The following is a 24,728-nucleotide window of genomic DNA, read 5'->3' on the forward strand; positions in this document are numbered from 1 at the left end:
AGTCAATGATAAATTAAAGCTATTCTACGATGTATTGCAGAAGACACTTTTAATATGGACTAAGTGAAAACTGAACGACACCATAGACTAACATGACTTATGTCTTAGTATTTGTTGAATAGTGTCATTTAAGAAATATGAAATGTTGGATTTCCAATGTGCTTAATCCTGGACCGAGTTGCATGTCCAAGGGTCCTTGTTTGCCCAACTATCTATTTTGTATTGCTTGTAGGAGTTATGAGATTGATCACTGTTCGTTATCTTCACCTTTCATCAGGCTCAGAAAACATGTCTATTAATTAAGTTGGTTTTACTGTGTCTAAACGAGTAACCCGGAAATAAGTCATCATTTCATCTATGAGATACCTTTTATGTCTCCATCATTAAGTTTTTATTTTGAGCTGCGTACCGCAAGATTTCGAGGCAACAATTTGCCTTAACAATATGTTATTGTTGCATTGAGACGTTCTAAGCTCAATCGAAAGAAGTTATAAAAGTGATTGTTTATTCTTAAAACACCATAACTTTAAAAGTTCTGACAATAATCCAACGTATTAAATTGTTTCGGAATTGGTGCATTGTTTCTCGTACCGTTAATCATAATTTAGCGCTCCTTACATGGTATGTTTCGTAACAGATAGAGATTGTGGTGTTTTAGCACAAATAAAGTCGCAGTTTTGCTTCAATGTTAATGATTCTGAAACGCAAATCCCACCCAAATAAGTACATACACATTACATTGATACAATGTAGACCTTTTGATTGTCATTTGAACATGATGTATTTCAGAAAACTATGTGGCATGAAATACTATCCAAGGCAACAGACAGACAGAAGTTAGAAATTCAGTTAAAGATTATGAAGACCCATGACTGTGAACTTCAAAGCATGCTGAAAGGCCTGAACTTCACACAACTCTACAAGGTAAACTTTTGACAATGTCTCTTCATAATAAACTAATAATCAGTGCCTTCTTTTAAAAACTCTTTTTGATATATGTTACTATCATCCAAAACATTTGTTTGTTCTTTTCAGAGTAGTGAAACAAAGGGCGAAGTAGATTCCTCTATCTTCGAACTAGAGGTCTGCAATTATCTTCTACGTAACTGCTCATCTCCTGATATCTGGCAATTCATAAACACCACTGCGACTGTCTGTCTTGCGTATATTTCACAAAGCAACTGTAGAGACTACATGGTGAGTTTACCAACTGGAAGTATGCCTACCCTAAGTGGATACAGATCAAGCCCAATGCCCAGTGGAAGTCCAACAATGCCAAGTAGAACTGGATCCTTTTCTTCACCAACCGGAAGTATGCCTACCCTAAGTGGACACAGGTCAAGCCCCATGCCCAGTGGAAGTCCAACCATGCCAAGTAGAACTGGATCCTTTTCTTCACCAACCGGAAGTATGCCTACCTTAAGTGGTCACAGGTCAAGCCCCATGCCCAGTGGAAGTTCAACAATGCCAAATAGAACTGGATCCTTTTCTTCACCAACCGGAAGTATGCCTACCCTAAGTGGTCACAGGTCAAGTCCCATGCCCAGTGGAAGTCCAACCATGCCAAGTAGAACTGGATCCTTTTCTTCACCAACCGGAAGTATGCCTACCTTAAGTGGTCAAAGGTCAAGCCCCATGCCCAGTGGAAGTCCAACCATGCCAAGTAGAACTGGATCCTTTTCTTCACCAACCGGAAGTATGCCTACCTTAAGTGGTCACAGGTCAAACCCCATGCCCAGTGGAAGTTCAACAATGCCAAGTAGAACTGGATCCTTCTCTTCACCAACCGGAAGTATGCCTACCTTAAGTGGTCACAGGTCAAGCCCCATGCCCAGTGGAAGTTCAACAATGCCAAGTAGAACTGGATCCTTCTCTTCACCAACCGGAAGTATGCCTACCTTAAGTGGTCACAGGTCAAGCCCCATGCCCAGTGGAAGTTCAACCATGCCAAGTAGAATTGGATCCTTTTCTTCACCAACCGGAAGTATGCCTACCTTAAGTGGTCACAGGTCAAGCCCCATGTCCAGTGGAAGTCCAACCATGCCAAGTCGAACTGGATCCTTTTCTTCACCAACCGGAAGTATGCCTACCTTAAGTGGTCACAGGTCAAGCCCCATGTCCAGTGGAAGTCCAACAATGCCCAGCGGAACAAGACCCATTTCTTTGTCAACTGGAAATACACCAACTGTAATGCCGAGCGGAGTTAGGTCTAGCTCCATGGTAAGCGTAAGTGTTTCTCGGTCCATGCCTATCAGCATGACGTCAGACGTTCGACGTTTACCAACTACGGCCAGTTCACCTACTAGTGAGAACCCGCCTGTAGGATATGCTCCTGCATCCTTCAGTGGATGTGGTAAGTAGAATAGAACTAGATCTAGAAATATTCTCTTAAAAGCAATATCTTAGGCCAAATGTTCATACATACGTTCATTTTTTCGACCTACACATTTCTTTTTATATTATCTGATCTCTTCAGTCTTGATGACTAAATTTGCATTGCATAAAGTACAAACTTATGAAAAAGGACTTGAATCTTGTAATACATGTATATTGTACTTGTATATCAATCTATCTGTCGATGACAGATGCCGGAGTAGAGAGACTGGAATTTTGTAATGTACTGTTCTTGTATGTCGATCTCTCTGTTGATGACAGATGCCGGGGTGGAGGGTATCAGATGTCCCCAGAATTGTTCCACATGTTACAATGACAAGCTGACTACAGACTGCTATTCCTATGACAAATATGGGAACTTTCTGGGTTGTCGAAGCTTTGCTGGAAATGCCACGATGATGAAAGCCCTGAATGACACAACAGCAGCTGCTAGTAAGGAAATTATGTAGAATAGCTTTATTTGATATCACAATATTTTGAAAGTTCGCAGAGTGTAATATATGCCTATTATTGACACTTTAAAATGAGAAATTCATATGAAATAGTTGAAAATGGAAATGTGTCATTTTTTATCGAGGAAAGCTCGGACGGGTCAAAGGCCCGTCCGCGAAGGAAGGCTCTAAAGGAACATGTAACATGTATGTTAAAGTAAAAAGTCAAAATCGGCAAAAGAATGAAAATAATATCTATATATATTCACTAAAAATTCTGTAAGCCTTGTAGACGCTGCCATATTGTTTATTTATTTACTTAATTTTGCATAGTATTACATTGTATGTTCTTTAGTTGCTTTTAAATTAACAGTTATTCGAGCTTTGACTGCCACAAATACAAGACTCTGGCGTGCAATTCGAAATTTAAACACTCAATTTGTTCCAAATGCATTATGCTATAATTACATATTCACAGTGTTTAGCAAACCAGTGATACAATTAAGTAGATGAACGAGTTGAGTTTCTCTAAATAAAAATTATCACCGATACTTTTTCACCAATCTAAATTTGCTGGTTTTGCTTATTTTCATCGGTTTTTAAAATTGCAAACAGGAAGTATAGTTGTCGTTTAATTCTTTGGTTGAAAGAAAAAATTATTAAAGCTAAATGTGACGTCACAATGCAATGTATATATTCCCAATTCGATATTTACAAAAAGAGTACAGTGATATATATATATATATATATATATATATAAAAGGAAAAATGTGAAAAACTTATGAAAAATTAACTATTCCTATGGAACTTGAACATTTTGGTCAAAATGGCTTAGATTCGAACACAAGCGCGAGGATATGTATTTCACCATATTGAATCTCGTCTACCCAACTTCACGTCGTTCTGAGACCTTACAAAAAGTCTGTAATAGAATGCAAACTACATTTTCTCAATAATGGGCCTATAATCACTCCTCGATTGTACCAAGTTTCCTATGTTTGTAACTATGTTAAACACGGAAAACACCGACGCAAAATATGACGTCAAAATGCACTTTTTATATCAACTGCGTTGTATTTCCCGCGTTCAAGAAATAGGCGGATCAAATGTCTTAGGTCGTGTAACAAGATGATGAAGATGCTTTGACAGCTGTCTGTGTCTGGATAAGTTGGGAATTTGTTTTATCCTGTTATGGATATACATACTAATACCAATACTTTTTACTTCGCCCTCAAACACGTTCACGCCGTAAAACATATTATATATTTCAAATAAATGGGTGTCTCTATTTCTAACTTATCCCATTTAACTGAATTATGATTATCACTTGGAACACGACAATGGCCATTACATACATCGCTCTGTCCAACGGTCACACCATGAATGCATATTATTTCAGTTTTTCTTTAAAAAAAAAAAATCACAATATTGTTTGCAACCAGTTTCGGGGGCCCCGTGGCATGGTTCACGTTGGGGCGATAAATTTCACACACACCATTTTCTAGTTAGCATTCATACAGTAGTAAGACCCATATATATTATTACTTTGTTTTCATGAATAGTTTAATTCAGTCTTGTGTTTCCTTCATTTTCTCCATTGTAATTTTTTCAAAGTATTCGACGCAACCGCTGAAATTGGAACATGTTCGAGACTGGCAAAGTACCTAAGAAAATGGATTAGTATGGATAACAGCACCAAGGAGAAGTCCAAGCAATTCTTAACTAACCCGACATCAGTATCTGATGACGAAGTGGAACGTCTTCCTGTGGAGGTTTTCGCTGTTTCCAATGTAGGTGATTTTTCGTATTTGGTTTAGTTATTAGTCCCTCTAGTAAGATAGATGGCTTGTCTTTTAAAATCTGGTCATGTTTCAGAATCTCTAAGTTAGACAAGTATATACTAGTACTGGTTAATTTTTTCATCGTCGATCAAAATTCTGGAAAGTATATGAAAGAAAACTCGTTTTATAGGGTACATAGAAACCTGGAGTCGTATACTTATAGCATTTCTAAGTATTTTCTTATACGGATGTACACTGTACGTAAATTTTTAAGCACATTCGTAGCTAAGCAAGATCTTAAAGATCTGTTGCATAAAACTTCTAAACAACTCCCATGACTACACATTTGAGTCACATAATCTTCTCTTCATCAGCTGAAAAATGACGAGGACTACCCATAGTGCTCTTGAAAAATGTCGCCGTCACTGCGGTATTAACAAACCTGTAGATAAGATAAAAAAAATCATTGCGAAAGAATAACAATTGGTTTTCAATTCCGGTCAAGCCTCCTCATACCTTCGTAGGTTTTGTTGTTGTTGATAATTGCTTGGTTTGAAAGAAAAAAAATCCCAGTTAATAATGATGTCACAATGTTTACATCAACTGTGTTATATTTCCGACGTTAAATGAATAGTAAAATCGTGTTGCAATACGTTAAAGGTCTTTGCTCGTCTCAACGATCGCTCCGTAAAAGATATGAATTCTTAGTCAAGTACACTGACGCCATGACAAAGCACTTCCGCTTTCCCTTTAATGTAAACAAAGTAATCTGTAAATATTGTAAATGATAGAGGAATAAATAATCGAATTGTGGAAAATTTTAAGTCAAATTAATTAAAGGATTCATCTTAATTCATTGAACCTTTTAGATCGATTTTATTACAATATTTGTTTGTTATCGATGGCATGTTTATTAACGTCTCCTGCGTGGAAAGGAAAACAAGATACATGTACTTTACCTGCATTCGAAATCGATAGCCTTTGTTGGGTGAATAAAATAAGTAATCGGCCATTTAAAAACAGAATGCTGCTCAAATCCATTGTCCAAACTACAATTCAGAGCTAATTACACATTAAATCACAGTTCGTAGAATTTAATCCGAGTTTCCATATTTTCAATCCCTGTTAAACTCTTTACATTGATTGGGATGATACTTCGATCTTTGCGGCAAACGTTTACTTGATAATGCAATACATTATCTTTCAAAAGCTTCGTTTGAGAAAGCACTTCAAAGCACGGAAAGCACGTTTTATCCCGTGAAGATCCGGGTTAGAGTAGGTCCTCACTACCCCTTGCTTGTCGTGAGAGGCAACTAAATGGGGCGGTCTTTTGGGTGAGGTACGATAAAGATCCCTCCAAAGGCCGTGAATGCCAAGCATAGGCCTAAATTTTGCAGTCCACCGGCAGTGGTGACGTCTCCATATGAGTGAAAAATTCTCGAGTGGGACGTTAAACAATATACAATCAATTAATCAAACTACGTTTTGTTAAATCATATCCTATCTTTTACAGATGACTTTACTTGCTAACGTAGCACAACACGGCTCCACCAAACAAAAGTTGTATTTGGCTAAAGCAGCGACTCTCACCAGGAGCTGTCTAATCCAAGACCATATGAAGGCATTCAACCTCGAACAAGAGTTCAAGGTATCCCCTATTTATGTCCGAGTCACTTTCACACCAATTCTGTCGAAAGGTATATGGAAAAAAACGAAATACATAACGAAATATTGAATATACTTGGTTTATGTATAGGATGCAAGACAATCAGGAGCAGTGGACGCGGCCTACTTCGATGAATCTGTGTGTAAAGCGTATATGGCAGGGCAGTGTGATGTACCAATGAGTAAATGGCAGTTCGTGATAGACAATGCACAAGACTGTCTGCTGGATAAAGCTGTATGTCTCAAGGACGTCACCGATGCCACCCTGGACACCTTGCTATCGTAAGATATATATTTCTCCCTAGATAATGTGAATCTCTCTCTCTCTCTCTCTCTCTCTCTCTCTCAGGAATATTTGAACATAACATAAAGTTTCTTGCTCCATAGACGAGCCATTTGAATTGTTTGTCTGTCTTTGCCTACGTTCTGCAACTTTTCAAATTTTTTTTAGAACTGCTGGGTCAAACAAATCAGGCATAAGTTATTTTTTTTTAATTTGATCAAATGAAAAGCTAAGTTCCTTCCATGAGGGAAATATTGGGAAATGATGAAAATAACCCCTCAGCCGGAAAGTTAAAACAAGGGAGAAAACTTTCTTCTGTAGAGTTGAAATTCAAATTTGTTTAAATGATGACCACTAATATACCGTGTATAGTTATATGTTTTGAGAATCTTTGAATTCTTATTAAGAACCACGCTATATTGCAATATGTCAAATTAGTATGTAAAATCCTCCTAGTTTGTTCAAATTATGACCCCCGGGTCTGGGTGAGACCACAGTAGGATTTAAATTTTTCTATAGATATATAAGGATAAAAAATTAAGTGCCCCGAGGATCCATGTGTCATTTTTGATATGCAATCTACATTCAGATATCCGGGGCCATAATATTAGTTTTGATACTTATAAAAAATACAATGATATATTTCTTTAAAATATTCTCGAGACCATTTGTAATATGATCAGCAGCATTCTGATGAGGTATTATGTTTCCCGAGCTAGGTAATAATAATAATGGTAGATATTACACAATAAGAATGGTAAATATTGCACAATAATAGTGGTAAATATTGCACAAGAGTGGTAAATATTGCTTAATAAGAATGGTAAATATTGCACAATAATAGTGGTCAATATTGCACAATAAGAATGGTCAATATTGCACAATAAGAGTGTTAAATATTGCACAATAAGAGTGGTCAATATTGCACAAAAAGAATGGTCAATATTGCACAATAAGAATGATAGATATTGCACGATAAGAATGGCAAATATTGCACAATAATAGTGGTAAATATTGCACAAGAGTGGTAAATATTGCTTAATAAGAATGGTAAACATTGCACAATAATAGTGGTCAATATTGCACAATAAGAATGGTCAATATTGCACAATAAGAGTGTTAAATATTGCACAATAAGAGTGGTCAATATTGCACAAAAAGAATGGTCAATATTGCACAATAAGAATGATAGATATTGCACGATAAGAATGGCAAATATTGCACAATAATAGTGGTAAATATTGCACAAGAGTGGTAAATATTGCTTAATAAGAATGGTAAATATTGCACAATAATAGTGGTCAATATTGCACAATAAGAATGGTCAATATTGCACAATAAGAGTGTTAAATATTGCACAATAAGAGTGGTCAATATTGCACAAAAAGAATGGTCAATATTGCACAATAAGAATGATAGATATTGCACGATAAGAATGGCAAATATTGCACAATAATAGTGGTAAATATTGCACAAGAGTGGTAAATATTGCTTAATAAGAATGGTAAATATTGCACAATAATAGTGGTCAATATTGCACAATAAGAATGGTCAATATTGCACAATACGAGTGTTAAATATTGCACAATAAGAGTGGTCAATATTGCACAAAAAGAATGGTCAGTATTGCACAATAAGAATGGTAGATATTGCACAATAAGAATGGTAAATATCGCAAAATAATAGTGGTCAATATTGCAAAATAAGAGTGGTAAATATTGCATAGAGGAGCCATATATTGAGTCAATTTGAAGCTCTGGAAATATTGGCCTATTAGGCGGATGAGGACAATTTGTCAAATATGCAAACTCTAAATGTCTAATAATACTATGAACGATTCAATTATTAGATGAAAATGTACCAAAAAATGAAGACTTGATATTCAAAATTATGCTTTTTAAAAGAAAAATATGCTTAAAATTTCCGACACTAAAATTACCTTGTATGCAGTATTTAACGATATTTTCACGAAAATATTCTTAAGTACTGCAAAGGTACAATGTCTGAAATTAGAACGCAAGCATCCTCAAGTAGTGTTATATCCCCGTTGTCATAAGATATGGAGGCGGGTTGGAAAAGCACCTGCTCATGCAAGTGATAAACGTCATTTTCTTCAGTTTTGTTGGTTTTCTCATTTTATGTGCGCTGTTTTTCTTGTTGGTTTTAATATCGTTTGTTCTAAAATGAATGCATTTATTTGCAGGGCCGAGTCCATTAAACAATTGTGCAGCAAACCAAACATTGACGATATTTCGAAAGATCTATTCCGAAACCGCTTAAACTCCTATCTGAGCAGCAAGACTGCATATGCCTGCGATCGGGATTTCTTCAGTGTGGTCAGGAATTGTAGTCTGGCACCAAAGTTCGTTACAAAGTTCTGTAACCAATCAAGAGTAAGATATTATTGTTCTTATTCAGTTCACTCGTATAATGTTTTATATCTCGCTAGTATTATACTGATAAAATGTGTAAAAAGTGTGACCCAGGGCCAATATTTGATTTGATCATTTTAATTACTTTTTCCATCGATTAAAAAGTCTTGAAATCATGGCCATCCAAAGCACATGTACATGTATTACAAATCATTCATGAAATACGCGTCACAAATCAAATCTACGCTAAACGTCATACCCTTTAACAGATGGGTGTTTATATTTCAAGCAGCATCATACAACAGCAATGTCTGTATTGTGCACTAATTTACTGCAAAGGAGCCTTGTAAGTTACCGAGACACAATTTGAATTTGTAGAAGGGGGGGGGGGGGGGGGGGGGCGGGGGCTTTGAAGCAAGACACAAATTGATGATGTTCTGCTAGAAAATTAGACGAAAATGTGTCTGCTTTGGTAACTTTACTCCTGAGATCAGATGGCAATGTAAAACATTTGCGACAGTAATTTAGAGGGGTTTTATGCCGAAGCATTATTTTCCCGATTTTACAAATTTCGTCAGATTATCTCTAGCTCCAGGCATGATATATACACGTGCATTACATAAAGTACCAAAAGCTTTTTCTTTTTCCTCAGTCACTATCCTTTACGCATAGAAAGTTGTTCTTCCAAATTTTCATATCTCTCTCTCTCTCTCTCTCTCTCTCTCTCTCAGGTAATCGTTAACAGTTGTCACCGACTTTGTTAACTCATGGCCATCAACATTATTTTCATCTATACCTACTCGCAAACTGGAAATCACAATGCGAACTAATTCACAAAACGAATCCAGAAATCAGAATTGGGAGCATTGGCAACTAAAACTTTAAACAAAAGAGCAAAACAGACACGCCTCATTAGGGAGTGGGGGTGGGATAGGTGTCATGCTTACCCGGATGAGTCCCCTTCCGCACTGCTAAATGGAAAACGTTTTATGAAACGAGTCATGTTACTAATTAGATAACAAATACGGGTCATGAACAAAAATGTGCAAGTATTAATACACAGTTTTCTATTCTCCGTTCATTTGTCCATGTGTTCCAGATTGCAGAATTTACACCGACAGGCGAACAATCTCAAGACTGGAATATTTTGAAAACCGAGGCTCTGGCCGATCTGAACGTAGATTACTCCGCTATGGACAAGAGTACGCTGTCCACGTAAGTAGTGTAAAGAATCAGTTAAAACACCACTCAGTAATTCATAAAAAGGAAACACTCCATATTTTTATTTAAAACAGATACTGACACCATGAGAATTTAAGAATCAAACAAAGAATACATTAAAAAAGAAAGAGGTCAGACGGCTGTCGCAATCACCAGAAATCTGGGTTTTTTCTTTTTCATTTATGGTGTATGTCCGTGTAGCGTTTTTTATATAATATTCTTAAGACACAGTTGACTATGCTATCAACATTCTCAGCAAATGGAGATTCAAGAATGATCAACTGAAGAATCATGTCCCCAATGCAAGATAACTAAGTGATCAGCTGAACGGGTGTAAACAATTTCTGATGACGAATATTTGAAATAGTAACTCGTAGGAATACAAACTCCATACAGGATCGTTTCAAGTTTGTTCATTGCATGCTCCCGGAATAAGTGATGGAGGAGCTTAAAGCTATGCATAGAAATATGCATGCAAAATTCGGATACTGGTCACATTAGCTTAATAGTTCTGATGCTCACTTTGTAATGTAAAAACTGTCCATACCTACTGTATATCACTAATAAACAAAAACAGACTGTAGGAACTTTTCAATATCAGGAGATAAATAATTACGCCATGGGAGTCTTCGTTTGAACGCAAAATTATTTTGGGTTTTTCATACCTAGACGGTATGCATTGCAGAATTAATAGTGATTGAGAGTTAGTTTAAACTTGCAGTCATTTATCTGAAGCGAACGGCCGTGCCACGTAAGTGCACATTAATTACTAGAACCAGCTGAAGTTGAATGTGAATTTCCAAATATGAATCATGATGAACTACAACGAGATTCGACAAAGGCGTCCATCCAAATATCAAGATCTCAACGAAGCTTATTCTCAGTACCAGAGCCGCGTCAAACCCAAGAAACGTAACACAGGAGAGTGACGTAACATAGGAAGTGACGTAACATAGGAAGCGCCCAGTATGAGAAATGAAAGTTACAGGTCTTTCGGATACATATATGCCCTGATAACGAGGATCCCGTTTTACTATAGGCGTGATCATAATAAAGAGCCCTCACTGCTACGGCCCTGAGTGTAAACTTATGTAACTTCTCCTGCAGCTGGATCTTTAGGTGATCGAAAAATAGAATGGGACAAAAATGATTTTTGAAAGTTTGTCTTTAAGAAATTAGATATTCACATACGAAGCACACAACCACTAGAAAAATATAGAAACACTATACGGACAAGCATGTACAAATATCAGAAAATAATTTGATAAATAAAAATATCTCTTAAGATTTCCTAATTTCATGAAGTTGAAAGTGAAATACACCAATATTAGGAAATGGAGTTGAAAACTATATATATTACAGTTACATTGCTTTTATAGAAAAATGAAAAAAAAAACAACCAAAAACAATAAATTAAAATTTAACGAGATTTCAATGGTACAACAATTTATGATCCAACAACATTTGATAAAAGGTACAGGTCACGTTATCAGGACTTGATACGTTATTAAATGCCCAAGTTCCCTATTCAAGCCATTCATAAGTATTTCACAATTAGAAAAAGCACATGTAAGGTTGTAAATCGTTTAAATCTACAGATATTTACCAGTCTCCAAGTCCACGATGAAATCCATGAACGGCGCGACATTAACGAAAGTCAAAGAGCTGATATGCACAGACAATGTGATGTCCGGAGACAGATTTGACGAAGAACAGGTGGGTACATCTAGCGTATTCGGAAATAGTATACAAGAATGTTAATTAAAGTAAATATGTACTGGAATATCCGGAAATAGTATACAAGAATGTTAATTAAAGTAAATATGTACTGGAATATCCGGAAATAGTATACAAGAATGTTAATTAAAGTAAATATGTACTGGAATATCCGGAAATAGTATACAAGAATGTTAATTAAAGTAAATATGTACTGGAATATCCGGAAATCGGTTTATTGAAACTATCAAATAAAACATTGACACTCCCATCTTCACCAGTCCAGGGTTATTGATTCGTTATCTTGCACTAACCCTTGACATCAGTCGCTATATAAAAATTGGGCTCATTAGACCATCACGCAATCCACTATTATAAATCGCTGCATCTTGTTATGGTGTACATGGATATAAATGACGTGATCTCATACTACTATATTGATGAACATGTGCAATTGTAATATTTACACCACTAATTACGTTTATTGATAGTAGATCAAGTTTGGAAACATTTTTGCTACAGACAATATTGCTGAAACGATTGAAATAGCCATAACTATAGGTATCAATGCACGTGCTTTTATTTGAATCTCTCGCTTTGCGTTGTTATAAATAGAACCGCATTTTCATTGGTTCCCACACTTTTCGGGAAACAATCAGAACGAGCCCAACTTTTATATAGCGACTGATGTCGAGGGTTAGTGCGAGGTAACGAATCAATAAACTTTGACTTGTGAAGATGACACTCCATACAATGAAAAAGACAAAGTTTCTTCAAAAGAAGAAAGAGAGTGTGCTGTTGTACCGAACAACATTTGTACAATTGTACATAATAGAATCTTTTACTTGATATAACAATCTATATCTGTTATAAATGAGCATTACGTAATGAGCATTACGTTATTAATGGATTGAGTTAGAACGACATACATAATGTTGTAAGAATAGCTGGAACCAACAGCAAGTTTGTCTAAATCAAGATGAGTTTGATTCAAATATGTAAAACTTCTGTTGCTTCTGAAAAAAATTGTCATCACACGCACTGCTTTCTTTGATGTTCATATATAGTAGACTTTGGCTAGTATATTTAATGACCATTAACACAAAAACAGTTTTATTTAAAACGCCTCAGTAAATTGTCACAGAAACGAAAACCGTATGTAATGGTCGTTAAGAGGGAAAACTAGGATATGGACTGATTCATAGCTGTAAACTTTCAGACAAGTGATGTCATGGATATATTGAGAGAAAAGGGAGTACTCGACCAAACGGCAGACAGGGATTGTTTCCTGAAGTACGACCCCTCTGTGGTCGCCGACGCGTTGACAGATGATGACCTGATAGCAGAGATATCCAAAGGCACTGTCAACGCCACCAAACTTACCTCAACTCAGGTATGCAGAAAAAACAAACTCACCTCAACTCAGGTATACAGAATAAACAATCTCACCTCAACTCGGGTGTACAGAGCCAACAATCTCACTTTGATTTGGGTATTCAGACCCAATTAAAGACACACTTAACAAACTGATAAAGAGCAGACTTAACAATTCGTTACAAATTAGAAAAAGGTCTCATTTAACAAACTCACTTCAATTCATGCATGCAAAGTTGTCAAAGGACTCACTTGTGAACTGAAGAAAGGACATTGGTTAAAAAGTCTAGCGATGGTACCTTCGTAAAACAATATGATGATAAAACAAACTAAAATTGATATAATTATTATAAAACAAACTAAATTACTATGATCATTATGAAACAAACTAAAATTACTATAGCTTTCTGTGCAATGCTCACAATTCATTATTTTCCCGAGTTGTTTGATATCATATGGGTGCTTGATGAATGCGTAAAGAAAAAAGACTGATGTTGCCAAAAGCGTGAAAAAGGTTACATGTAAGTTGACAAGATATATCTAGATTGCTGTACAGAAGACTGCAACAAAAATTGACATCCAGACAATCTGAAAAGTTTTTTAAAAACATATTCTTTACTCCATTTAAAGACTGTTTTGGACTTTGAAATTGTCGGGTGCTTAAATGTTGGGGCTAGGCGTTGCTATTGTCGTATTCAGAACATTGTTATTTGAAGTGTGATATTGAATGAACTTGTTTCATTTCATTTCAGAGTTTCAAAGCTATGGAACACATAAGGTCGAACGTAAGTATTTCATGCAAACCCATAGACTGCGGAGGGTCAGGGGCAGTCCCAATTCTTTTATATACTTCTCTCTTTTTCTTTTTTATCCAATTTCGTTGGCTTATCAGAACATTTTCGAGTTTTCCCCCTCCCACAACCGTTGTTACGGACATGCTCTAAAACGATGCATTTTGAGTTTAAAAGATTATAATGCTGCTAACGCGTCACTGTGTGAAACACGACCATATCTCAGTTTTATAATTCTACAGCTGACAACGGACGCACAAGTAAAGGATAATGCCGTGTTGATTGTCCGCAATGGAGCAGACGTCCTTTCGTCGTTCAAAGGCCGGATGTCCGAGGATACAGTGTCGACGATCCTGGAGACGTGCAAGAATCTGGAGGCAGAGGATAAAGTACCTCCCTCTGTTAAATCGGCGGCCATTATTGCGGTAAGATATTATTTACTCAGGTATTCAAGAATATTTAATTTAAGTTGGATCTTTGCAAATTTTAATGGCAGCCATTTTCTTATGAATGCATCGAAGTTGTTAAAAATGTACGTATAAATCTTGAATAAATAGTAAGTCTATTTCAACGGCTTGAATTCGGGCAGAAATGAAAGGAGAATGTAGAAATGAAAATGAGTTTCATGTTTGAAAATACGTGAGGGTATGAACTGCAACACTACACACCGGCATTCTTTTCATGAACTGAGCTTCGTAACGTATGCAGGCGTTAAGCCTCGCAGTTCAAACGCTCATATATTTTTAAAAATGACATTTATTTTTAAATGTCGCGAACATATGTAACATAAAGCATTAATTTGTTTATATTTTTAGAGTATAGACACTTCTAATCTCGCAAGATCCTTAAAAACAATAATGTTGAAATCGTCTAAAGAAATGCTGGCATTCGTTCCGGTGAAAACCATTGAGGATTTGCCACCTGCCCAGCTGCAATCCTTCTGCGGGTCAGAGGCAATGACAGCTGATCTTCCTGAAAAGATGGTGAGTACTGTCCAAGTGAGAAATCCTGGTGACTCTGTGTCATCGTTTCTACAGAAGTTCTAATGACTGCTTCTTCTTAAAAAACCCGTATCTCCTCTGGAAAGAATCAAATTAGACATTTATCAAAATATAAAAAAATGAGGAATTGAAACTACAACATAATTGCATATAAAATACAGACAAATATACGGAAAATTGCAAAATCATGTAAATGACAACAAAAAGGTTGTCATCTTTTGTGTAGAACTTCAGAAAAATAAGGAAATAGGGCGTTGTACTCCAACATGGATAACAGGGAAAAGTAATATAAAGATCAATGTTGACAATTGTTTGCAAATTCAGAAATGAAGTGTAACAAACATCCTCGTCTTGCACTGTTTCTCTCTTCCTGCAGAGTAAGAGTTTGATGTCGAAATGTCAGAAGAGTGGGACTCAACTGGACCCCACAACTGTGTCCAATATGCTACCAATGGTTGGCGCTGCCCCCAAGACGTTTTTTGACACTGTTCCAAATGATAGCAACTGTTCATCTGTCTTTTCCAAGATCGTTGAATCAAAGACGATAACAGCTGAGAAGGTGGGAAGAAACACGAACACTGTATAGCAGTGTATAAACATCCGGGGCAAATTAGAAAAATGAACAGTGAAAATTGTAAAGATTTAAAGTATCTTTCATAATTATTGTGTAATAATGTTTTACGTTTTACGTGTATTATGGAATGCCATACAGAAACCTTCTTATTACCTTGCCATTAACATTGGTCGTGGGTTCAAATACATTAACCGTCTTACTTCTGTCATGTCAAGCTAATGACGTAAAATAACACTCTGCATTTGATTAAAAAAGACGAGAAAATAGCGAACACTCATTTAGTATTATAAATCATATAAAGAATACGAAATTGGGAGTATGATAAATACGAAACCTCAGACATATCAGAGGTGAAATCAGGTACATAAGAAGAGGAAGCATTCCCTGTAGACCCACTGTCAGTCCTATATACTGATCAGGTAAACGGAGTAACGAGTTACTTTACAAATATTTGTTAGAAATCATCTGTGATGTTTTCTATCTGGGCAAGTTCTTGGATGCAAAATAAACAAAAACCACTTGCATGAGTAAGTCTTACTTGTACAACATTACACTGGGACAAATGGGGACAATTACTCTAGACAATATAAATGCGTATAATTTTACAAACAATGTTACATTTTCTCTCTTTATAGGATTAGTTAGATTGATCACTGTAGTGGCCGATCTAGAGAGGTTGAGGTATGGGGGTTACAACCTCCTCCACCCCTACCTCTCCCCCTACGTTAAACATTTCTAACATAAAAGTTCAGTTCTGTCACTTTTGGTTCCTTATCCTCTTTGGGCGGAAAGGTACAAATTTGGGTCGTACCCCTTTTGAAAAAAAAATCTGGATCCACCCTAAATTATTCGTTAAGTTTACTCTTTCTATTAATTACACAACTGTAATTGTTTTCATTTCATTTTAATTATAAAAGTTAAATCGAACTTCCGTCCGTATTTCAGTATGACTACGTCTGTAGCAAATTGCAAACCTGTCTTTCCTCTTCCGGTGTGGAAATGTCAGATGCCTCCACGCTTTCCGGAAATGCACTTGCTTGCTTCAGGTACGATTTTCTAGAAAAGGGTAAATATAATCTTCACTTACCATCATATCGAAATATCAACTAGTGAATTAAACTTTGCAGATTTAATAAATACAGATTTTATAATCTCATTTGTCTGCAGAGTCCAATGAATTTGGTTGTGTTTGAAACAGCTTGAATGAAGGAGTCATCTTGTCGTCTGAATTACATAGCACTGATGGTTTTCTCTTTCAGCAAAACAACGCTCAACAGTTTTCAAGGAAGCTGTGCAGATATCTCTGCAAAGATGTGTTCTGCTGACTTCTCCCTGCTGGATGGAAAGGACAGGAAAACCGAGATCAAGGAATACATCACTGAATGCGTATGTAGCTTGGCCACGTGGGTTGACAAGATTTTGAGATTATTGCTAAAACATTTCATGTCCTCAAATGACAAAAGAAATTGTACGAAAAGATCCACTACTTTAAGTGAGATAAAGAAAAGTGAAATTTGATCTGAAACTATTCATTTTAAAGCTTCATGTCAGGTTTTATATCAATCTATTGTGGTGAGGCAGATTCCATCGCCGACAACAGATAACTCAGGTGGTAGATCATCTGGTCAGGTATTCAGAGGTCTGGGGTCGAATCATGACTGGTCTTTTGCATTGTCCTTCTCCATGTTATAATATCAATACATTAAAGTGTAAAAGTGCAGATCATGAAACAGAACAGATTACACATTCTGAGGAACGAACGGAAAGGTAGAGAAGAAACGAATAGCACCCCCTATCGTCTCTTCCGTTTGAAAAATAGATAGAGGATCTTGAACGAGGGCTTGTGGGATATGAAAGTCGTTAGAGGATTTAATATTTCCCGAGCCTTGGCGAGGAAAATATTCAAATCCGGTAACGAATTTCATATGTCATAAGCACGAGTGTAAGATTCTATTTATCCCGCAACTATCATTAAAAGCATATATTTTTTGCTTTCAATTCGATTGTGACGTCGTCGCTACGTCACAGTTTGAAGAAAGTTATAAAAATTATTTTCACTTCACAAAAGACACAAAATCCTCTTGGAATAACTTTGGTGACAAAACAAGGTCTTTTACCGTCAGTGTTTTAAAACAATTTGAAAGAATGACATGTTGATTTGTTTATGTGGCGCATGAATGATTGACCTACTTAATTTGCATAATTATGAACCTGTGCTACGAGTTCATATCGTTTTTCTGAACCCGTGTTACGAACCTGGAAAAAGTACTTTTGCGTGATAAGAGGGCTTACAACCGATGTCTTCTTTACACAGCTTCAGGTTACGAGTGCTACCATCACAGAATCACAAATAAACAGCATGGGAGGCTGCGTGCAGCTGCTGGGCGATACAGAAATTTCTAAAATGGACCAATCAGCAACAGAGGCCGTAATTAGTAGTCTCTCTGATAGTGAAGAGGATTTCACCTGCTGGGACACAATGAAAAAATATGTCGACAGATTTCGAGTAGTGTGAGTCTTGGCATGTAATACCAATGTCAGTAAGATTGAATAGTAAATGCCATTCAATTGTAATATGATTTCTTATATGATTTTCCTTTCATTGGTTGATAAACCTATTACAGAAAAGGAAGTAGCACTTTGAAAAGTACAGATATTATCACCAAACTCAAAGGCTGGACTGTTTGCCTGGAAAGCACAGATTTCTCCGGTGTGGTGAGTACTAGTCACGTTAAACTTGAAATAAAATAATCTCAAAAAGTACCTTTCTTAAATAAATATAAATTATATTCAGACCGGGCTTTGTGACACTATATCTGCCATTGGTAAAAGTCTAAAGAGGAGAAAGGTCATAAAGAAAACTCTTAAAAAGGCTGGACTGTTTAAAGAATGTAAAGAAGAACTTGATGACATCAAAACGGAAATGAAGAAGTATATCAGCGCCGCCATTCAAGACTGTAGCTCTGCCAGACGTAGGAAAAGAAGCACAGGTATCACTTGATAATCTGATACTAAAGACATGGATGTGATGAATGCTTAATCCGCATCTCTATCAGTAAAATTAATTAATCAACATTCAATGCTATCACATTTTTTAGCCTCACTCACGTGCTCCCAGCTAACTGCCCTGGGATCTTCCATGCTTAGTTCTCTGACGACGTCACAGCTATCAGGAATCCAGGACTCAGAATTCACCCAGTGTGCCAGCTTGCTGGGAACCCCCTCCGACTACAGCACCGAACAGAAACAAACTCTAGCTGAGGTCGCCAAAAGAACCGGAGTAAGCGCTATTTTTGTAGACGATATTTAGCACCATCGTATGGTGTGAATTATCTAGAAAATGCACGGTATACTGAATTATTTCCTTTCTTTTAATCAAATGCTTAGGATTTATTAATTCATCTGTGTAAGCTCTAATTGCAAATATTTTACAAATATTTTCCTTGTATGATACTGATAATCCACTTTATAATTTAACTCATCTTGTCTGCACTTGTAGACCTCCAAGTAAAGTTGTTTTGTTAATTTCCAGGTGTATAGCACTCCAAGCACATGGACCACCTCCACCATACAAAGTCTGGGCTCTATCCTCCAGGGTTTGACATCATCAGAGCTCAATACGATGCAGTTCACTTATGACGACATCGCACAGTTAGGTGCCTTCGACGGATGGGATGACTCTCAGGTTTGTCACCTGTTCTACATCTTACGCCATCAAAACTCGCCATCACAGTTAAATTAATCCAAGAAAATAGGAGTGTTTCTTGGTTTATCAATATTTATATATAATTCATTGTTTTTTTGCAGAAAACCACAATATTTGGCAAATGGAGCAAATCAAGTGCCATTTCTACCATTACTTCATCAGAGCTCCGGTCACTTGGTCACATGACCTGCGCTATGTCAACGAGTCAAATCCAGCAGATTACGACCTCAATCTACGAGTATGTCTTTTACTCTCAACAATAGCAGATGCATTATTTATTGATACTTCTTGTAGTCATGACCAATCATCAGAAAACAATCCACTAGTTTTACGACCATAAAAATCTGCTGGACATTATCATAGTGTACACTGTTGACTGTTTCCTCACTCTATACAGCATGGTTTAGTAAACACTGCTACTGCTATGGGACATTAAAGCAAAACATGTTGACAAGTTGTGATAGCAAAAACACTTTCTTATTTCAGCATAATGGGAAGGATCTCATAATAGGGTATCTCTATATTTTGACCATCTGGTAGACAAATTACTGATATCTATATTTTGACCATCTGGTAGACAAATTACTGACCTGAACAGTGTTCAACGAGCGGAACCTTCTACAATGAAAAAGGGGAAATAACTAATACAGATACAATACATTTCAGGGAATTGTGTGCATTGAACGTTTAATAAAACACAATAAATTATTGGAAATCTGCGGAACTTAATCTGACACTACAATAAATTACATGGAATGTTGTGTATTGAACCCTTGACATTTTACAACAAATCAGAGGGAGTTTTGTGTATTTAACTTTTGACACTTTACAATAAATTAGGGGAGCTTTGTGTATTTAACTTTTAATAGTCTACAACAAATCAATTACAGTTAGTTTTTATGTTCTAAATTTTTCACATTTTACAACAAATTACAGACAGTTATGTATGCTGAGCCTTTGGCAGTTTACCATGAATTACAGAAGTTTTCTGTACTGAAACATTGATAGTATACAATAAATTACAGGGGTCATTGGGTACTAACTTTTGATAATATACATCAAAATACGGGGAATTTTGTTGACAGAACCCTTGATGATATACATTTAATTACAGAAAGTCTTGTATACTGAATTCCTGATAATATAAGACTATAACGGAGTTTTGTGGACTAAGCACTTCATTTTATTCAATGCATTATAGGGAGTCTGCGGACAAGATTGGTGAGGTGACGAGTTGCAGCGACACACAGATGGTTGAGTTTGCGACCCATGCCAAGTCCGTGTACGGTTCTACTGTATACAACTGGACAAGCATTCAAATCACCAGCGTTGGAGCCCATATTGGTAAGATGATATTCATATTGGTAAAATAAATTCCACCTTGGTAAGATACTGTCCACCTTAGTAGTATTATTGGAAAAATAACCCACTCATATTGGCAAAATAAGCTTTCCACGCAGACAAACATCCACATCGCTAAGATAAGCTTTTCACATTCGTAAGATAACTTTTTTCTGTCGTAAAATGGCTGAACGTTTGCCAAAACGGCATGAAGAACAAATCAGTTCTTTTCATAGGATTTAGTGTTTGTAGTTTTCATAGGATTTACTGTTTGTAGTTTAGGCCCCAGTGAAAAAAAACCCCCAGATCACCCATGTACAGATGACATCTTCATCTATGATGGATGTAGAGCAAAAATTAGGCCAGTTTCACGGTTCTAGAGTGCGGATCTTTACCGTATTATCGTTAACCGTGATCTTTGACATCACCATTACAAAGAGATTTAAACATGTAATATTGAAGAATACATCGGAAATTGAAATTCTGGGATTCAGTATTGAATTATAGACTTTGTGAAGTGTATAGGATGTTAATGTTCTTTTTTTTTCTTCACCAGGAGGCTTAAGCAAGACCGAAATTATCACACTAACAGAGGCCCAAATAGATGAGATACTGGCCTCTCACGTGACCATCATCCCGTCCTCAATATTCTCCGTAAGTAGGCCAAAGAATCATTCCGGCTAGATAGTATGTTCTATCGTTAAAGTGATAATGTCCTACATACCCGTTTTAACGATACAATGGGTACCGGACGTACATCGTTAAAGTGATCATGTCCTGCATACCCGGTTTAACGATACAATGGTAATGTCCTGCATACCCAGTTTATCGATACAATGATAATGTCCTACATACCCGGTTTAACGATACAATGGTAATGTCCTGCATACCCGGTTTAACGATACAATGATAATGTCCTACATACCAGGTTTATCGATACAATGATAATGTCCTACATACCCGGTTTAACGATACAATGATAATGTGCTACATGCCCGTTTTAACGATACAATGATAATATCCTGCATACCCGGTTTAACGATACAATGATTATAGGTTATAGACTTTGTATGGGAAAATATGACGACCGAGTTTTTTTAAGCGTAGACGGACCGAGCTTGCGAGGTCCGTTCGCGACAAAAAACGAGGTCGTCATATTTCCCATACAAAGTCTATAACCTTTTTATTATATACTTTCAATTTCATTTAGAAACTAACAATAATTTTATTTTTAACAATAACTTTATCGGTTTAACTGAGTAAAAGATGAAAAACACGAAAAATTTGAAAATTAACGGCGTAGAAATTTGATTGTGACGTAATGTTTGCGGGCCGGAATGTTTCCGGGCATATATCGTGTGATATATGCCCGCAAACTTTTAAAGAAAAAAGAAGAGATGAAATTGAAAGTATATAATAATAATGTCCTACATGCCCGGTTTAACGATACAATGATAATGTCCTACATACCCGGTTTAACGATACAATGATAATGTCCTACATACCCGGTTTAACGATACAATGGGTACCGGATGTACACCCGAAATGCAGTAAAATGAAGATTACACTCAGTACATCTTTCGGTAAAATCACGTCACATACATGTATTATTGACAACCAAAATAGTTACCATTACAAATGACTCGCCATTAATTTCATTCTAATTAACGGAGGAGGCGAACTAAAACCTACAAGTTTTAATTTCACTGTGTACAGATTCCACTTTACCGGAACTTGTCATTGCGTAAGCGCTACGCTCACAAATATGGAGATATGGCCTTTTATGGAAAATGTTACTACGCCGTTATTTTATTGGAAATTTTATAGTTTCAACAAAAAAAAAAAAAAAAAACCAAAACACACAACCGCCGTGAATTAAGAAACATACGTTAAGTCAACGCTGTAATGTCAAATTAAATTAATATGAAGGTTTAAAATTCTTCTTTTGATTAAAATTGCTTTTAATAGGCCTAATTCAAAGAATTCGATTAACCAAATTGCACTGGCAAACACAAGCTTTCCCTCTACCACTGCAGAGATTATTTCTGCCGGTTTATCTTTGAATTCTACAGTGTAATTATGTGTCCATTGGTCATCGTACTTTTTTGTCTTAAAGCTCTTTGCAAAAAGGTACGTTTCATGGTTATTCATTGAGCATTCGTTTTCGAAAACTGTAGGGTGTTCCGATGACAGTTTCCGGTAAAATGGCAGTCAATTCGAAAAGGTTCAATTTACAATATTCTTTTTATGTTATTTTACAGTGATAATGAGGTTACTTGCATCCAATTCAAGCTTTAGATTGAAGTATTTATTATTTGGTGAATTTAAAATGATTTCTGAGCGATTCTGCAATTTTCTACTACATTACGTATATATGGGAGGCATTCTAACTGTGGCGAAGGCCTGCCCCGAGACACCGTTAGATTATTCTAGCTATACCCCGACCTCCGTATTCTCCGGAAGTAGGTCAAAGCAACAAACACGGCTTTTCCGTCAATAACGGATGGGTGTTCTACCATAACATACGATAACGGAAATGCCAACTCCCAGGAGAAAATCAAATATATTTCATCATTTTAAATTATTTATTTATTTATTCATATGTGAAGGGTTTTAGTGCCACTCAGCTGGGGTCCTTTAGTGCCGCCCAAGCACAAGCTACGACCACCACTCAAAGATCCACCCTCGATTCTTCACAGCTGTCGGCGTTAGAGACTGCTGCAGGAACCACCTTCACCACCCCTAGTGGAGGTAAGAATACACTTCCGTTGTTCGTGGATAGTTGATATTCTGAATAAGACATAACCACAGTAACTATTGGAATGTTTTGACATGTTTTTACTTGATCTTTTTAGCGGACCGTAGCGTTCGGATCACGTGGTTGGCCGTCACGCTGTCTGTGTTGTTGGCGATGATCCTCTAAATGAAAATAGCCCCAGTGAATACCAGTGACTGATATCTGTGATATTTCTTGTTGATCGTTGTTTTAATACCATCGTTTTAATTGTTACTTAGTATTCCATATTTTACTAACGTTACATTGTTAGTGTTGTACGTACAAATGTTTTCAGTTATTTTCTATATGACGAAGCAAGTGTCGGTATGATATCAAGTGGCTAAACTGCTGGCAGTTGTCATAGGAATGACTACTGGTTACCAAAGCTCGTTTGTTGGAAGATAAATATCCAAGAAATATCCACCAAAAAGAATCTCACATTTGCGATATTGATATTAGAATTTGTTGTTGCTTTTATACATCTTTTTTCTTATTTTATTTCATTTCCCCCTTATTTTTGTATATTTCCATTGATTACAAATCAATATTAAAGATTAATCCTTGGTCTATGATTTTTATAGCTGGTGAAGACTGAGATAATTCGACACAGCCTTTTTATAAACATTCTGGTTGTTGCAATCGACTTGAATATTATTGCATAAACAAAATAAAGCAATTCGTACAAAGTATGCAAAATCTGTAAATGTTAAAACAATCTGCAGACTGTTTAATAAAGTTACTTCTTTTCATCAATGTCGGTTATGATTTGTTGATTACTAATCGTCTGAATTGTGTATTGGTGAATTGTCTGTCATCCAACTGTTCGTCCGTGAAGAGATACTGTCTCCTACAGTTACTATCAGAATTTGATAAAATCTTGCAGAAAAAAAGAACAATCCGCAATCCACCTTTTAAAGTTATGCATTAACAAAATAAAATATCAATTCTTTTTAAAAAGCATCTCGTCACAGTGATCAAAGTTTGATAAAATTTGACACATATATACATAAAGATAGATTTTCTTGTTTAAAGATGACATGAATTCATAAATACGTATACATTTCTCAGTTTATCTGTCATATTTCTTTTAGATAATCTGTTTTACTTTACCCTTATATACCCCAAAAGTAATTCTTACACCAGATTACGCGATGATTATACTGATAACGTGATTTTTACTAAGAGACGAACGAAAAATAACAGTTGCGGATGATCTGTAATGCATATTTACAAAACATGAGTAGAAAAAATAACTGTATTCCAGATTAGAAAAGATAACAGGAGGGGGTGAAATGATTCATG

At 36.3% G+C, this 24,728-nt stretch overlaps 1 protein-coding gene across 4 annotated transcripts in view; it reads left to right on the forward strand.

The window, feature by feature from the left end:
- The window catches only part of LOC125681718 (uncharacterized), a 37,460-nt gene extending 13,281 nt beyond the window's left edge, over positions 1 to 24,179 (forward strand). For all 4 annotated transcript variants that reach the window (XM_048921905.2, XM_048921917.2, XM_048921911.2 and 1 more), the window contains 26 exons: positions 790 to 924; positions 1,036 to 2,353; positions 2,656 to 2,826; positions 4,440 to 4,615; positions 6,120 to 6,254; positions 6,363 to 6,553; positions 8,758 to 8,947; positions 10,026 to 10,141; positions 11,746 to 11,863; positions 13,083 to 13,256; positions 13,990 to 14,022; positions 14,271 to 14,453; positions 14,844 to 15,011; positions 15,406 to 15,588; positions 16,549 to 16,649; positions 16,863 to 16,989; positions 17,918 to 18,114; positions 18,228 to 18,318; positions 18,398 to 18,593; positions 18,702 to 18,883; positions 19,136 to 19,288; positions 19,411 to 19,547; positions 20,511 to 20,653; positions 21,207 to 21,304; positions 23,260 to 23,401; positions 23,506 to 24,179. In XM_048921905.2, coding sequence (XP_048777862.2) covers positions 790 to 924; positions 1,036 to 2,353; positions 2,656 to 2,826; positions 4,440 to 4,615; positions 6,120 to 6,254; positions 6,363 to 6,553; positions 8,758 to 8,947; positions 10,026 to 10,141; positions 11,746 to 11,863; positions 13,083 to 13,256; positions 13,990 to 14,022; positions 14,271 to 14,453; positions 14,844 to 15,011; positions 15,406 to 15,588; positions 16,549 to 16,649; positions 16,863 to 16,989; positions 17,918 to 18,114; positions 18,228 to 18,318; positions 18,398 to 18,593; positions 18,702 to 18,883; positions 19,136 to 19,288; positions 19,411 to 19,547; positions 20,511 to 20,653; positions 21,207 to 21,304; positions 23,260 to 23,401; positions 23,506 to 23,573 — 4,926 coding nt within the window. In that variant the 3' untranslated portion in view covers positions 23,574 to 24,179. The remainder of the gene's footprint in view (positions 1 to 789; positions 925 to 1,035; positions 2,354 to 2,655; positions 2,827 to 4,439; positions 4,616 to 6,119; positions 6,255 to 6,362; positions 6,554 to 8,757; positions 8,948 to 10,025; positions 10,142 to 11,745; positions 11,864 to 13,082; positions 13,257 to 13,989; positions 14,023 to 14,270; positions 14,454 to 14,843; positions 15,012 to 15,405; positions 15,589 to 16,548; positions 16,650 to 16,862; positions 16,990 to 17,917; positions 18,115 to 18,227; positions 18,319 to 18,397; positions 18,594 to 18,701; positions 18,884 to 19,135; positions 19,289 to 19,410; positions 19,548 to 20,510; positions 20,654 to 21,206; positions 21,305 to 23,259; positions 23,402 to 23,505) is intronic.
- The last annotated feature ends 549 nt before the right edge of the window (positions 24,180 to 24,728 follow it).

This window comes from Ostrea edulis, chromosome 2 (genome assembly GCF_947568905.1).
Source record: "Ostrea edulis chromosome 2, xbOstEdul1.1, whole genome shotgun sequence".
Taxonomy (NCBI): domain Eukaryota; kingdom Metazoa; phylum Mollusca; class Bivalvia; order Ostreida; family Ostreidae; genus Ostrea; species Ostrea edulis.